This window comes from Brassica rapa, chromosome A01, assembly GCF_000309985.2.
Source record: "Brassica rapa cultivar Chiifu-401-42 chromosome A01, CAAS_Brap_v3.01, whole genome shotgun sequence".
Classification (NCBI taxonomy): domain Eukaryota; kingdom Viridiplantae; phylum Streptophyta; class Magnoliopsida; order Brassicales; family Brassicaceae; genus Brassica; species Brassica rapa.
Window position 1 is genome coordinate 23177908 of NC_024795.2, and position 14649 is coordinate 23192556.

Below are 14649 nucleotides of genomic sequence, written 5' to 3' on the forward strand. Positions count from 1 at the left end.
TGTGTGTTCGACAAGAAATGAAACAATTTTATTTTACTTTCTCCTCATCAGACATAAGATAAAAATAAAACGAGAACTCTTTGCGTTTATCATCCGACACAGTAGCAGTCTTCGCCGGGATTTTTTTTTCATTTTCCGGTAGCTATGCTCCGAACTGTCTCTTGTTCCGCTTCTCTCAGCTCTGCTTCTCCCTTCTTTCGCTTCTTTCGCCACTTCCCTCGCTCCTCTACAGCCGCTCTCCGTGGCCCCGCTCGCAACCTTCGCCGGATTTCATCTCCATCCGCCGCCGGAAGACGTGTCTTGCTCCGACGAGGGTTGAGGGTTTCTTCCGCCGCAGCAGGTCGTGGTGTTAATGGGCAGTTCTCTCGCCTCTCTGTTCGCGCCGTCGCCACACAACCCGCACCATCTTATCCTGGTAACAAAAAAGATTCTCACTTTATGCTCTCTTGTGTGCGAAAGTTCGAATCTTTGCATAGACCCTTCTCTTTAGTTTGGGATTCAGATTGTTTCTCATTAGTGGATGAGATTAGTTGATGATGATGATGTTGAACTTCACATTCGGAAAATGTCTTGTGTGCTTTGTCCCACTTGTGAAGTGTTTCTCCTATCTCATGCTTTGTTGTATATGCTTTTTAATCCATTGTTTTTTTTGGGATTCAGATGTAAGTCAAGATGAGGCTGAGAAGCTTGGGTTTGAGAAAGTGTCTGAAGAGTTTATCTCAGAGTGCAAATCAAAGGCGACTCTCTTCAAACACAAGAAGACTGGTTGCGAGGTTATGTCTGTGTCAAATGAGGATGAGAACAAGGTGTTCGGCATCGTTTTAAGAACTCCTCCGTAAGTTTAGTGCTTAAATTGACTTAGCTTGTTAAGTAACCATGTCCAGCTTGGCAATTAAGTACTTGTTGCTTTGTTTATTGTAGGAAGGATTCCACTGGCATTCCACACATACTGGAACATAGCGTTCTTTGTGGGTCGAGAAAGTACCCTGTAAAAGAGCCATTCGTTGAACTGCTTAAGGGAAGCTTGCATACTTTCCTCAACGCATTCACGTATCCTGATAGGACCTGTTACCCAGTTGCTTCCACAAATACAAAGGTACAATGAACTAAATATACACTATTCCTTTTGTTTTCCTCAAGGAGCTCAGCCTCCTTCTGGAATTGTTATTTAGTTTTTTGTCTGATCATGTTACATCACTATCTATGGTAGGATTTTTACAATCTCGTCGATGTGTATTTGGATGCTGTCTTCTTCCCCAAATGTGTGGAGGACGTTCACACTTTTCAGCAAGAGGGCTGGCACTATGAGCTTAATGATCCCTCTGAAGACATATCTTACAAAGGTTTTCTTTACAACTGATGCCACTTTTAGAGTTCTTGCCCTTTACTCTTTAGTGTCTTAGTATTAATGTCATCTCTTTGTTTATCTACTAACTCATATAGGCCCTCACTCTATCTCATTGTTGGATGCTTGATTTCAGGTGTTGTGTTTAATGAGATGAAAGGTGTCTATTCACAGCCTGATAATATTTTAGGGCGAATTGCTCAACAGGCAAGTTTTGAGTTTTGTTTACTATAACTAACAGTTTCTTGAGAACTCTATTTTAAGAGTAAATCGTTGTAGTGGGTTCTCGTGGATCATTACCGTTGTGTGTGCAGTTGCTGTTGAATTAGCTTTTACCAGTTGCTCTTCTTGAATGTTTTCTAATCACATACTAATATCTGCATCGTGCGTTTGTATTATATTTGATTTGAGTTCAGTCCTATGTTGGTTTTTGACCTTATCAATCAATTAAATGATGTAGCCGCTGTTGATATGAAAATGGTGTTTGGACACTTGTTAGATGATTTGAGAACCTAGTTTCTCGGCATAGTGCTTCTGATCAAATCACTTGCTACTGTTTTTGCTTTGATCAGGCCATATCTCCAGATAATACATATGGTGTTGACAGTGGAGGTGATCCAAAAGATATCCCAAAGCTAACATTCGAGGAATTCCAGGTTGGTCAAAAGTTAAATTGTTAAGTAGCTAGAAGAGCGTGATTATATGTATACCGTCTGATGTATATTATATACATTTCTTGGTATGGGGAAACTTTAGGAGTTCCACCGTAAGTATTACCACCCAAGCAATGCCAGAATCTGGTTCTATGGAGATGATGATCCAGTTCATCGCCTTCGTGTCTTGAGTGGTAAAGATTGACATCTCTCTCCTTTTGCTTTATTAGAATTAATCCTCTTATGACTTTAGTTGATTTTGAAGTACATCTTCTCTCACTATCTTATATGTGCAGAATACTTGGACATGTTCCAAGCAAGCCCATCTCGAGATAGTTCAAAGATTGAAACTCAAAAGCTTTTCTCCGAGCCTATCAGAATAGTTGAGAAATATCCTGCTGGTCGAGATGGTGATCTCCAAAAGAAGAACATGGTGTGCGTTAACTGGCTATTGTCCGAGAAGCCCCTGGACTTGCAAACTCAGCTCGCACTTGGGTTCTTGGACCATCTTATGCTGGGAACTCCTGCTTCGCCGCTAAGGAAAATCTTGTTGGAAAGCGGTCTAGGAGAAGCTCTTGTAAGTAGTGGGATGTCGGACGAACTTCTGCAGCCCCAGTTCAGCGTTGGGATGAAAGGTGTGTCTCAAGATAACGTTCAAAAGGTTGAGGAGTTGATTATGGATACGTTGAAGAAGTTGGCGGAAGAAGGGTTTGACAGTGATGCTGTGGAGGCATCCATGAATACAATTGAGTTTTCTCTGAGGGAAAACAATACAGGATCTTTCCCTCGTGGGTTATCACTTATGCTCCAATCTATTGTAAGCTTATATGCTTGTGTGACTGTGTCTATCGATTTAGAGATCACTCCTTGTCTGATGATTGACTCTGTAGGCAAAATGGATCTACGATATGGATCCCTTTGAGCCATTGAAGTACACGGAACCATTGAAAGCCCTGAAAGCCAGAATAGCTGAGGAAGGTTCCAAGGCTGTCTTTTCTCCATTGATAGAGCAGTTTATTTTGAACAACTCGCATCGTGTTACCATAGAGATGCAGGTATGCTTTTCAGTGTTACAAATGTCTCTTTTAGTGTTGTGCTAACGTCTAGTTTTTTTGTCAGCCTGATCCCGAAAAAGCTTCTCAAGAGGAAGCGGAAGAGAAGAGTATCCTGGAAAAAGTCAAAGCAGGTATGACAGAAGAGGATCTTGCAGAGCTAGCGCGTGCTACAGAGGAGCTGAGATTGAAACAAGAGACACCTGACCCTCCTGAAGCACTGAGATGTGTCCCTAGTTTGAACTTGAGTGACATCCCAAAAGAACCTACTTATGTTCCCACTGAGGTAATCATTTACTGGCCTTTTGCTTTTGTTGTATATCCTTACACTTCCGAGCATATGCAAATTTTTCTGATACGAAATTTTAAACAATAGGTTGGAGATATTAATGGTGTGAAGGTTTTGCGGCATGACCTTTTCACAAATGATATTGTCTACGCTGAAGTAGTCTTTGATATGGGTTCTCTGAAACATGATCTTCTTCCGCTGGTACCACTTTTCTGGTATGATTGAAACTTCTGCATGACATTCTTCTGAGTTTTTACCAAGTTTACCAGAAATGTGCATGGTAGTGAAGAATGTTGCTAGATATCTCTATAACTGACTCTGGGTTTAAAAAAGCGCTTCAAGCCTTGAGGCGGTGAGGAAGGTCAAGCTCGCCTCAAAGCTATAGCGTCGCTTCAGACCGCTTCACCAACTTAAGGCGTAGCCTGAAAAAATACACGTAGGATTAGTGGTTAGTCATAGAATCATTCAGGTTCTTCCATTCTTTGTCATTATCCTAAATCATTAAAATTAAAAATTAATAAGTATTCATAAACAGAGCATAAAACAGAGAATTGATCCAATAAAGTCTTCAAAAAAAGAGAATCTAACCAACAAATCCTTAAAAGAAACTTAACATAAACCTAAGTCTTCATAGATTTAGAAACAAAAGATTTATAGAACCAGAAAAAAAGAATATAGACTTGGATAAGATTCACGCTTGAAAATATCTATTCAAAAATGTAAAGACACTAAATAGTTTGAGGTGAATTGAAGTTTTGAAACCATAAAAAGAAAGTGTATATTATATGTTAATAACTTGTGATAGGAATCTTACCTTTAGTTGCATAAGCGATGAAGCGTGAGGCGTGAAAGGCGGCTTGAGGCGAGGTTGAAGCAACGCTTACTCGAATTCGCCTCGCTTCATCTCCTCGAGGCGGTGACCCTCCCAACCAAGGTCGCCTCACGCCTTAGCGACGCCTTAGCACGCTTTTTTAAACCCAGAACTGACTCGGCTGTCTTTTGATTTCTGACGTAGTTTGAAGCATTTAAGATGACATATTGTTCCGTATCTGTTATTTACTTCCGTATTAAAGTTTCTTTAGGTAGTTGATCTTACTCTTCCAACTGGCAGTTTCCTTGTTCTTTGTTGTAGGGTCATGGTCTGTTTTATTCGGTCATGTATGGATTTCTTTTGAGAGCCAATGCTTACCAGAACATTCCAATGTATATGATTGTTTGCGTTTCTTAGTGAGCACTTGTTAAAGTCGATGTCAGACGACTTATGTTCTTGATAACTTTTTCCAACGCCAAGTTTTCTTCATAAATTTCCTTGTTATTTTGGCTAGGCTTCTGTTTTGTCCGAGACACTTGCATGCTATGTTCTCTATATATTTTTGGTTCATAAACAACGTTAATTGTTTCTGGTGTAATTTTCAAAAGCATAGAATATTCTCTCAAGTACCTTGGTAGCTGTATTAGCGAATGTTTTGCTTTGTACTATATTGAAATTGTAACTCTGGTAGAAATTTAATTTCTTTTGACAGTCAATCGCTAATGGAGATGGGCACAAAAGATTTGAGTTTTGTGCAACTGAATCAGTTGATTGGAAGGAAAACGGGAGGACTATCAGTTTATCCTCTGACGTCATCTGTGAGGGGAAAGGCTGAACCTTGCAGCAAATTTGTTGTACGTGGAAAATCAATGGCTGGGCGTGCTGAAGACCTTTTTAACCTGGTACTTTACCTTTTAACATCCTTTACTTCTGTGTAGATCTTGTCTCTTTATCTCTTCTTCTAAATTGCGTAGACTGCCTCACTCATCTCTTTCCCAGTGTCTTCTCTGGGATGCACCTAATGTGTTTTCCTGTCTTCACTATGAGTACTTGATTATGGTAGACAACCACTTTGACTGGAAAACCTGTTTTGTCTGTTGGGATATCATACAATGTAACCTTGACACTGAAACGGATAGTATCAATAGGGTGATAGGTGAACTTTGTGATTGTATAAATCCCTTTCAGTGCATGTCCCTTATTTAATTATGATTCTGTCGAAGCTACTGGTTGGCTCTTATCTTCACTCCATTTTATCTTGCTGCAGATGAATTGCTTGTTGCAAGAAGTTCAGTTTACTGATCAGCAGCGGTTTAAACAGTTTGTCTCTCAAAGCATAGCACGGATGGAGGTAAGTAGTAGAATTTTTCTCTCCATCTTTTTCATTATTTATAGAACTGAAAATTGTAGTGTAAACATCATTTCTCATTTTATACAGAACCGATTGAGGGGAAGTGGTCATGGAATCGCTGCGGCGAGGATGGATGCAATGTTGAACGTTGCTGGATTGATGTCTGAACAGATGGGTGGTCTCAGGTTAGAACTTGGTCATTCTTTATTTGACTTTTCATTTAAACCCTTTTAATCCTCTTCTCCTTTTATTGTTAAACTTGAGCATCTCTCTTTTGTAGTTACCTTGAGTTCTTGCACACTCTTGCAAAGAAGGTGGATGAAGACTGGGAAGGGATATCATCCTCACTCGAAGAGATCAGGAGATCTCTCCTCGCCAGGAACGGTTGCTTAGTTAACATGACTGCAGATGGCAAGTCTCTCACCAACATCGAAAAATCGGTTGAGAAGTTTCTAAACTTACTCCCTGAAACCCCATCTGGTGGGCTCGTCACTTGGGACGGTCGACTTCCTCTGAGAAACGAAGCCATTGTAATACCAACTCAGGTACCCAAAAAAAGAAGACTATTTATACAGAAAATGTGTTTTGGGTTTAGTGTTTTCTCATACTCTCACTCTTTGCAGGTGAACTATGTTGGAAAAGCTGGTAACATTTACAGCACGGGGTATGAGCTTGATGGCAGTGCATACGTTATATCAAAGCATATTAGCAACACATGGTTATGGGATCGTGTTCGTGTAAGCGGTGGTGCGTATGGAGGTTTCTGTGATTTCGATTCGCATTCAGGTTTAAAAACTTCTTTTAACTTTTCTTCCTTGAATGTAGGGTATTAAAAGAGTTGTCCTTAAAAATAACATATTGGATCTCTCTCTCTCTTTGTTTTCAGGAGTGTTTTCGTTCTTGTCTTACCGTGATCCAAACTTGTTGAAGACACTTGACATATATGATGGAACCGGAGACTTCTTGCGTGGGCTTGATGTGGATCAAGAGACGCTCACTAAAGCTATCATTGGAACCATTGGTGATGTTGATTCGTACCAGTTACCTGATGCCAAAGGTTATAGCAGTTTGATGAGGCATTTACTTGGAGTAACAGACGAAGAACGGCAAAGAAAGCGTGAAGAGATACTAACAACAAGGTTTGTTAACATACATTCTCTTAATGATTGATTGTTCTCTATAGTATATGGTTAAAAGTGTTGATATGGTTTTGATCTTCTCTCTGTTCCACAGCTTAAAGGACTTTAAGGAGTTCGCAGAAGCAATAGATGTGGTTAGAGAGAAAGGTGTTGCGGTGGCAGTGGCATCCGCAGAAGACATTGATGCGGCGAACCAAGCGCGTTCCAACTTTTTCGAGGTTAAGAAAGCTCTCTAAGTTGATAACTTTTACTGTAATAAGAAGATTGAGAATCTCTTTAGATTTGTTTCTTTGCTGCAAGTGAGAGTGTCTTGGTAAAGCCTTGATATATTGTTTACCCAACATTATGGACTTTTCACAATAAATGAAGCATTTCGTTCACTTTCAACTTATTTGCCCTGTGGAAATCTTAATATCAGAAACTTTACCAAAAATGAATATCGATGTATTAAATGTGCGTAAGAGAGCTTTGTAGAATAGACACTCAAAAATTTTGCTCGAAAGCGTACCAAAACAACTATTTGATGCAATAACTCTGCAATACGATCTTTTGGTGATTTAATAAAGAGTTATTCTTGGGTTCACCAACCGATTTCATTATTTCAAATTTAATATCTTTTAAAAAAGAAAACAAAATATTGTCAAGATATATTATGTTTTTAAATTAAAAAGTTAAAAAAAAAAATCTTAGTTAGAGAAAAACAAATTTAAAAAAAAAATATTTTTATCATCGTCAGCAAAACACTAAATCCTAATCCATAAACCCTAAATCATAAATCCTAAACCCTTGGGCAAACTCTAAACCCTTGGATAAATCATAAACTCTAAATCAAAAACACTAAATCCTAAAACCATAAACCCTAAATCCTAAATCCTAAACCCTTGAGTGTTTAGTGTTTTTGATTTGGAGTTTAGGATTTATCTAAGGATTTAGGGTTTACCCAAGGGTTTAGGATTTAGGATTTAGGGTTTAGAGATTAGAATTTTGGGTTTAGTATTTTGCTGAGGACATTAAAAATATATTTTTTAAACTACTATTTTTTTTTTAAATTTATTTCTTTTACCTTTATATTTTAAAAATATAATATAACATATAGCTTGAGAAAATATTTTGTTTTCTTTTTTAAAAGATTTCGAATATGAAATAATACAATCCTATTGGTTGGTGAACCTAGAGGTTCACCCCCTAGGGTTTAGGGTGAACCCAAGAATAAGTCTTTAAAAAACAAGGAAACGTTCTCTTTCTAAAACACGTTCTCTCTCTAAACCCTCTCCAAAAAGAATTCCCGATCTTGCCTCCGGCGGTCTCTTTCCCTTTTCACCGTCGGAGGGCGCCTCCTCCTCCCTTCCTCTCCGTTTTCCTTTGCTTCATCTTCCCCCTTAGCCGCTCTTCGATATGCGGCTTTCCCTGGAGCTCGAACGTTCGCCGGCGGAGGAGCCTAAGCCAACTCTGGCGGTCGCCTCGTTCCTCTGGTGACGCTGCAAGACTGGTGTACGACGGCGGGAAGTTGAAGTCGGTTCTTTGGATAGGGTTTCGGCTGGAGTCGATTTTCTCTTTTTAGATCTACGCGAAACTCTGCGTATGGCGGCGCGTGGCTACGGTGGGGGACTCCTCCGACCCGGATCTGTCCTTTCCTCCGGTTGTTTCTATTTTTTGTTGTCCCGGTGGAGTGGTTGTGTCGGTCTTTGTTTTGACTAGTTCGAGTTGTTGTTTAGATTTTATTTTCTTTTTCCGTTTCTTGTCGTCATTGTTCTTTTGTCAAAAACTTGAAAATTGGTAATAATATCTTTACATTTTTACCAAAAAAAAAAACTCTGCAATACAAAATAAATTTTCAAAATAATTCTGGAGTAAACTTTTCCAAAAAATCTACATTTAAATCTAAATTACTTTACCTAATAATTGTACCAAAAGTTAACAACTTGCATCTATATCAATACGTGTTTTAATTTTGAAACAAATATCCGTAATAGTTACATATTTCCTGGTTAGTATTATTTACAAAATGAAAATCTCTATAACAGAATTGGATTTAAATGGAAATTAAATTTAGGTTTAGAACTTTTTTTTAATTTAGGTTTAGATTTATATTTAGGAAAATAAATCTTAAAGTATTATATAGCCGTTGTCGAATTGCATTTAGGAAAGTGTAGTTTTCAAAAAATAAAATAAAAGATTTAATTTTCAAATTTCAAACTGTTAATGGAGTAAATTTAAAATTATCCCTTTATTTAGTATATATATATATATATATATATCTACTTATAAATGTATATATACTATACCGGTATTCTCGCATATGTTTATCTCTATTTTCAACCATCAGTAAATTATTTTAAAAGTTGGATATCTTCATATACAAAATAGTAAAATGTACAAAATAATATAATTTAACATATACAAAAAATATGAATTTTTATTATATCTCTAATGTGATTATTCAATTTATGTTAATAATATAAAATTAAACAAAAATAATAGATGATACACAAATTGTTATCAAATCTTTCTTATTTAAATTAATTAATTATCAGATATTTTTTAGTCATATTAGATAATTCCGTAACTTTTATTTAAGAAAAAAATAGATAATTTTTTTTTGTAGATTGCTAATTAATTTTATGGTTAAATTAAGAGGATTAATAATAAATATAGTTTATGTTTATTGACCAACATATCTGTTTAAAAATTCTAAAAATTATTCTAATGATGACAATCGGCATATTTTACATATTGTAATGCTTCTCAGTTATTATATAGATATCTAACCTTATAAACAACTTTTCAAAGATCCTTTTTGTTTTTGTGTTTGTTATCAGTGTATAAAAAGCATACCACTAATAGACTCATGAGCAGATCTAGATAGAGGTTATAGAAGAAAACATAAACAACATTTGTCTCCTTCCGGGTAGACATGCAAGCACTTACCTCTTTCTTCGTCTCTCGTTCCCTCGTCCCGACCACTCCAAGGCGACCTCGAGTGCGACCACTATCAGTACCTCCCATGACCGTTTGCATTGACCAATCACGCAATGAGAAAGTGGTTGTCATCATGGGATCCACCGGGACAGGAAAGTCACGCCTCTCAGTCGATCTTGCAACTCGTTTTTCCGCCGAGATCATCAACTCTGACAAAATGCAATTCTACAAAGGCTTGGAGATCACGACGAATCAAATCACTATCCCTGAGCGATGTGGAGTTCCTCACCATCTACTCGGTGAGCTTCCTGTGGATGGCCCCGAACTAACTGCCTCGGAGTTCCGATCTTTGGCGTCAGGGTTCATCTCTGAGATGACCTCTCGTGGGAAGCTCCCTATAATAGCAGGTGGATCTAACTCCTTCATTCATGCCCTCCTTGTTGAACATTTTGACCCTGAAACAAATCCATTCTCTAAAACCTTGATACCTACCGAGTTGAGGTATGATATTTATATGTCTTGACGTTCACATTTACATATAGTAGTTAATTTGCGCCAAAAAAGTTCAAAATGAATTCAAAATCTTAAAAATGTATTAGACCATTGTGTATACTTGAAAATGAAATGTCAAACGGCAACGTAAGGAGAATCTTCTGTTTGTGTGTAACGTCTTGATAGTGTAGTTGTGGATACAAGAGATTGAATACTGATCTGCTAACAAAGAAACTTGTACTCTAAAGCCCCCAAAAAAAGTTTTAAGAAAACTTCAAAGTATATTTTGCATGTAAGGTTTCCAGAGGTGTACTTACAGTGTATTGAAAAAGACATTCGCTTTAGCCCCCTGATTAATATAAATTTTTTTAGGGCTCCAAAATTAAATAAATTTATAATCTAATAGTTTAGACTAATTTTTTAAAAACATTTTCCACATAGTAGACTAATATAGCATAAACTTATTCCTTTACAGCGTTAGATTTGTGTATTTGGTGAAAGCGATATATCATATTGCAAAATTATTTTCATTATAGTTGTAAATAAGTTTATTTTTAAAATTTGTGTTAGGCCCCTAAAACTCTTCGCACGGCACTCAACGTTTCTAACGTTGGCATTTTATAGTAACTCTTATAGAACATACAAAATGTTATATTTTTCATGTTTTAATTTATTTCACATGTATTTAACTTCATTCGTGCATCATCTATAATCATATATAGAACATTATTGTTTATGTCTTGCTTTGATCAAAAGGTACGATTGCTGCTTCCTCTGGGTGGACGTCTCAGTCTCAGTCCTGTACCACTACCTCTCAAAACGTGTCGACCAAATGATGGAATCAGGGATGTTCGAGGAGCTCGCCGATTTCTACAACTCTAGAGACTCCCGGTCCACAACCCGAACCGGGATTCACAAGTCTATAGGAGTACCGGAGTTCGACCGGTACTTCGGAGTCTACCCGCCGGAGAAAAACGACAAGGTGTGTGGGTGGGACCCAGCAAGAAAGGTTGCGTACGAGGAAGCAGTTCAGGAGATCAAAGAAAACACCTGGAGGCTTTCAAAGAAGCAGATAGATAGGATCATGAAGCTTAGAAGCAGTGGTTGGGAGATTCACAGGTTGGACGCTACGGCATCATTCAGGGCACAGTCAAGAGAGGTTTGGGACAAGAACGTTTTGGAGAAAAGCGTCAAGATAGTGAAACGCTTCGTGCTCGAAGACTAGGTGTTTCAATTTTTCTATCATTCTCCTCATATTATCAATAAATACAATTTTTACTATGTATCACTTCCTCTCTTTCAGTTTTGTTATATTTAAGAAAAATATATCTTTTCTCAAAAATAAGTGATGCTCTGAGCTCTCACAACTATATAAAATTAATGCCATTAATATATCTCTCAACTATCTTATACTACATATTAATTATCATAACAATTTAATTTAAATAAATATAAAAAGATTTAACCAATTAAAGAAACACACGTCCCCTTTTAGATGAGTTTCTCGAGTTTTCTTTCCGGTACATCTCCTATCTTTCCCTTTCTTTAAAGTAAAAAAAAAGACGGTAAATCCGTAGATATGGAGTTTTACCCTCGCGAGTTTAATTAATTCAGTTAATTTATAAACCCTACGGAAAAAATTAAATGCAAGTGGTGAAACTGCGGTGGAATCAGAGCCGTCCAAACTGGGCCCCACGTTTCGGCCACTTCCCAAAGACCCATAGATTCAGCCTTAAACCCCCCTCAAATCCACAATCTCTTTTTTTTTTTTTTTTTTTTTTTTTTTTTTCACAATCTCTCTCTCCCCCGCCTCCCTTTTTAAGACCAAACTCTCTCTCTCCTCGCTCTCTCCGCGATAACCAGAGCTCAACGAGCTCTCTCTCTCTCTATTCAAATACTTAAATCTAACTCGGAGACTCTCTCTCTATTCACGGAGATATCAGATCGGATCTTTAGAAACAATTCTTTTAAGATGCAGACGACTAACTGCTCAGATTCGTCGTTATCAACTCCCGGAGCCACGCCTCCTATCCAACAACCAACTCCTCCGCCGCCTCAGCAGTGGCAGCAGCCGCAACAGCATTGGATGACGACGGCGGCGGCTATGCAGTATCCAGGTGCGGCGGCCATGAACATGATGATGATGCAACAGCAACAGATGATGATGTATCCTCACCAATACGTTCCTTACAATCAAGGTCCTTATCACCATCCTCACTTCCAATACGCACCGTATCACCAGCACCAGCAACATCAGCACAAGCCGCCACACGAGCGTGGATCTGGAGAAGACGTCAAGACTCTATGGGTTGGTGATCTTCTTCATTGGATGGACGAGGCTTATCTCCATACCTGTTTTTCTCACACCGGCGAGGTAAAAGTGTTTTCTGAATCTGTTCAGTGAATGTTTGTTACGTGGAAGTTTTGGTGAAAAATGATTTAGGACATGTTCTTGAGTTTCTTGTGTGTTTGAGTTTGATTTGTCTCTAGGTAAGGACTTTCTTTTTTTGGCAAAGTTCTTTTTTTGGATTGGACCCAATGATTATTGAATTTTGCCCTAGAGACAAATAGGGTAATGGAAGACAGCATTGCTCTGAAAAGGACAGAACACAATTTCAGATATTCGTTAGGGTAGAAAGTACTGTTGTACATTGCCACTTTTAGATAAAAACTTTTCTTGAAAAATAAATGCATGTAAAGAGACTAATTGGGAAAGATTTGTTTAATGCAGAACCAAATGCATGTAAAGTCTGTTGAGTTTGGGGGTCTTTCTGGTTATGCCGCCAGTTTATGTATTAAAATGTGTATTTCACTTTAGAATGAATTTTTATCATATGGAAAAAAAGACTAATTGAGTAAGATTTTCATTTTTAGTTTTTATTTTAATTTAATGATGTGCAGGTGTCTTCTGTGAAAGTGATTCGTAACAAGCTAACATGTCAATCAGAAGGGTACGGTTTTGTTGAGTTTCTTACACGTGCTGCAGCTGAAGAGGTTCTTCAGACCTTCAGTGGTTCAGTAATGCCTAACTCTGAGCAGCTCTTTCGTCTAAACTGGGCATCTTTCAGTACTGGTGAGAAGAGAGCTGTTGAGAATGGTCCAGAGCTGTCGGTATTCGTTGGAGATTTGTCTCCGGACGTGACTGATGCTATGTTGCAAGAGTTGTTTGCTGAGAGATATCCATCTGTCAGAAGCGCCAAAGTTGTGATCGATTCCAACACCGGCCGGTCCAAAGGCTACGGTTTTGTTAGGTTTGGCGATGAAGGCGAGAGGTCAAGGGCTTTGACTGAGATGAATGGAGCTTTGTGTTCCAACAGAGAAATGAGAGTTGGTATTGCGACTCCTAAAAGAGCTGTTGCTAATCATCAGCAACATTCTTCACAAGGTAACATATATTCTTGGTCTTGATGCACTAGACAGAGCTTTTGAACTATAAAGTTTTATGATTTTATTGGAATAGCTGTGATAGTGGCTGGTGGACATGGAGCAAATGGTTCTATGGCTAATGGTTCACAAGCTGATGGTGAATCAAACAACTCAACAGTGAGTTGCTATATATAGCCTTTCCCCTGCTTTTACTATGTAAGCTGTGTATTGCCAAGCTTCTACTCATTTTCTCTTATTTTCTAATGCAGATATTCGTTGGTGGCCTTGACCCTGACGTTACTGATGAAGACCTCAGACAACCTTTTACAGAGTTTGGTGAGGTTGTTTCAGTGAAGATCCCAGTAGGCAAAGGATGTGGATTTGTCCAATTTGCTAACAGGTACGGTTCTTTACCTAAGACCGAACCAACCAACCTGTAGGTGCTTAGTATATATATCAGATAATGTGTAATCTCAAAGCAACTTGCTTACTTTTCAGGAAAAGTGCTGATGATGCCATCCAGAGTTTGAACGGGACAGTCATTGGCAAGAACACTGTCAGGCTCTCATGGGGAAGAACCCCAAACAAGGTAAAACTTTTTACTTTGGAGTTAGTATTTTGATCAGGACAAACTTTGGTAATATGTTTTTTTTCTTATATTTTATGTTGTGTGATATTAGATATGTATATAAGCTCAGTTAGTGGTTGACAATAATAGGCAATAGATCTTGGAATATATAGCACCTTATCTAGTTTTCTCTTTTTGACTATAGAAGTGGGAATATCTAACACATGATCTCCAAACCCAACATGTCACTTCCCTTAACATGGTCACACATGTTTCATAAATCCAATAGATCTCTCTCCAATAATCTTAATGTGTTGTTTGGCAGTGGAGAGGAGACTCAGGGCAGCAATGGAATGGAGGATATTCACGAGGGCAAGGTTACAACAACGGAGGATATGCTAACCACCAGGACTCCAACACCTATCCTGCCGAGACTTGAAGAGAAGAGACTCAAGTGATCATGACCACAACACAATCAATCAATGCTAAACTTGTAGTAGAAAAGGAGAATTTTGTTAGATGGATTTGGTTTCGTTAGACTTATGTTGTTGTTTGGAGATTCAAAGATTTTGGTTACTACTGGTTTTGTCCTAGACAAATAGTTATGGTTGTGCTTGTTGGATCATGTTTGCTTTAAAACCGTCACCTTCTTACAAGATCTCCA

At 38.1% G+C, this 14649-nt stretch overlaps 3 protein-coding genes across 3 annotated transcripts; all 3 read left to right on the plus strand.

Moving 5' to 3' along the window:
* The first annotated feature begins 31 nt into the window (after positions 1-31).
* Positions 32-7027, plus strand: LOC103837495 (presequence protease 1, chloroplastic/mitochondrial). Its single transcript, XM_009113855.3, has 18 exons — positions 32-415; positions 661-835; positions 922-1096; positions 1211-1343; positions 1482-1552; positions 1918-2001; positions 2102-2192; positions 2295-2815; positions 2889-3053; positions 3118-3336; positions 3427-3554; positions 4863-5052; positions 5418-5501; positions 5589-5686; positions 5782-6046; positions 6125-6287; positions 6388-6640; positions 6735-7027. Exons 1-18 carry the CDS (start codon positions 145-147, stop codon positions 6874-6876), a joined length of 3228 nt encoding a protein of 1075 aa, XP_009112103.1. The 5' UTR covers positions 32-144; the 3' UTR covers positions 6877-7027.
* Positions 7028-7713: 686 nt separating this feature from the next.
* On the plus strand, positions 7714-11443 carry LOC103837506 (adenylate isopentenyltransferase 8, chloroplastic). Its single transcript, XM_009113866.3, has 2 exons — positions 7714-10060; positions 10808-11443. Exons 1-2 carry the CDS (start codon positions 9555-9557, stop codon positions 11274-11276), a joined length of 975 nt encoding a protein of 324 aa, XP_009112114.1. The 5' UTR covers positions 7714-9554; the 3' UTR covers positions 11277-11443.
* A 401-nt stretch (positions 11444-11844) lies between these two features.
* LOC103837516 (polyadenylate-binding protein RBP47B) lies at positions 11845-14649 on the plus strand. Its single transcript, XM_009113883.3, has 6 exons — positions 11845-12425; positions 12953-13436; positions 13512-13594; positions 13687-13817; positions 13916-14006; positions 14311-14649. Exons 1-6 carry the CDS (start codon positions 12024-12026, stop codon positions 14422-14424), a joined length of 1305 nt encoding a protein of 434 aa, XP_009112131.1. The 5' UTR covers positions 11845-12023; the 3' UTR covers positions 14425-14649.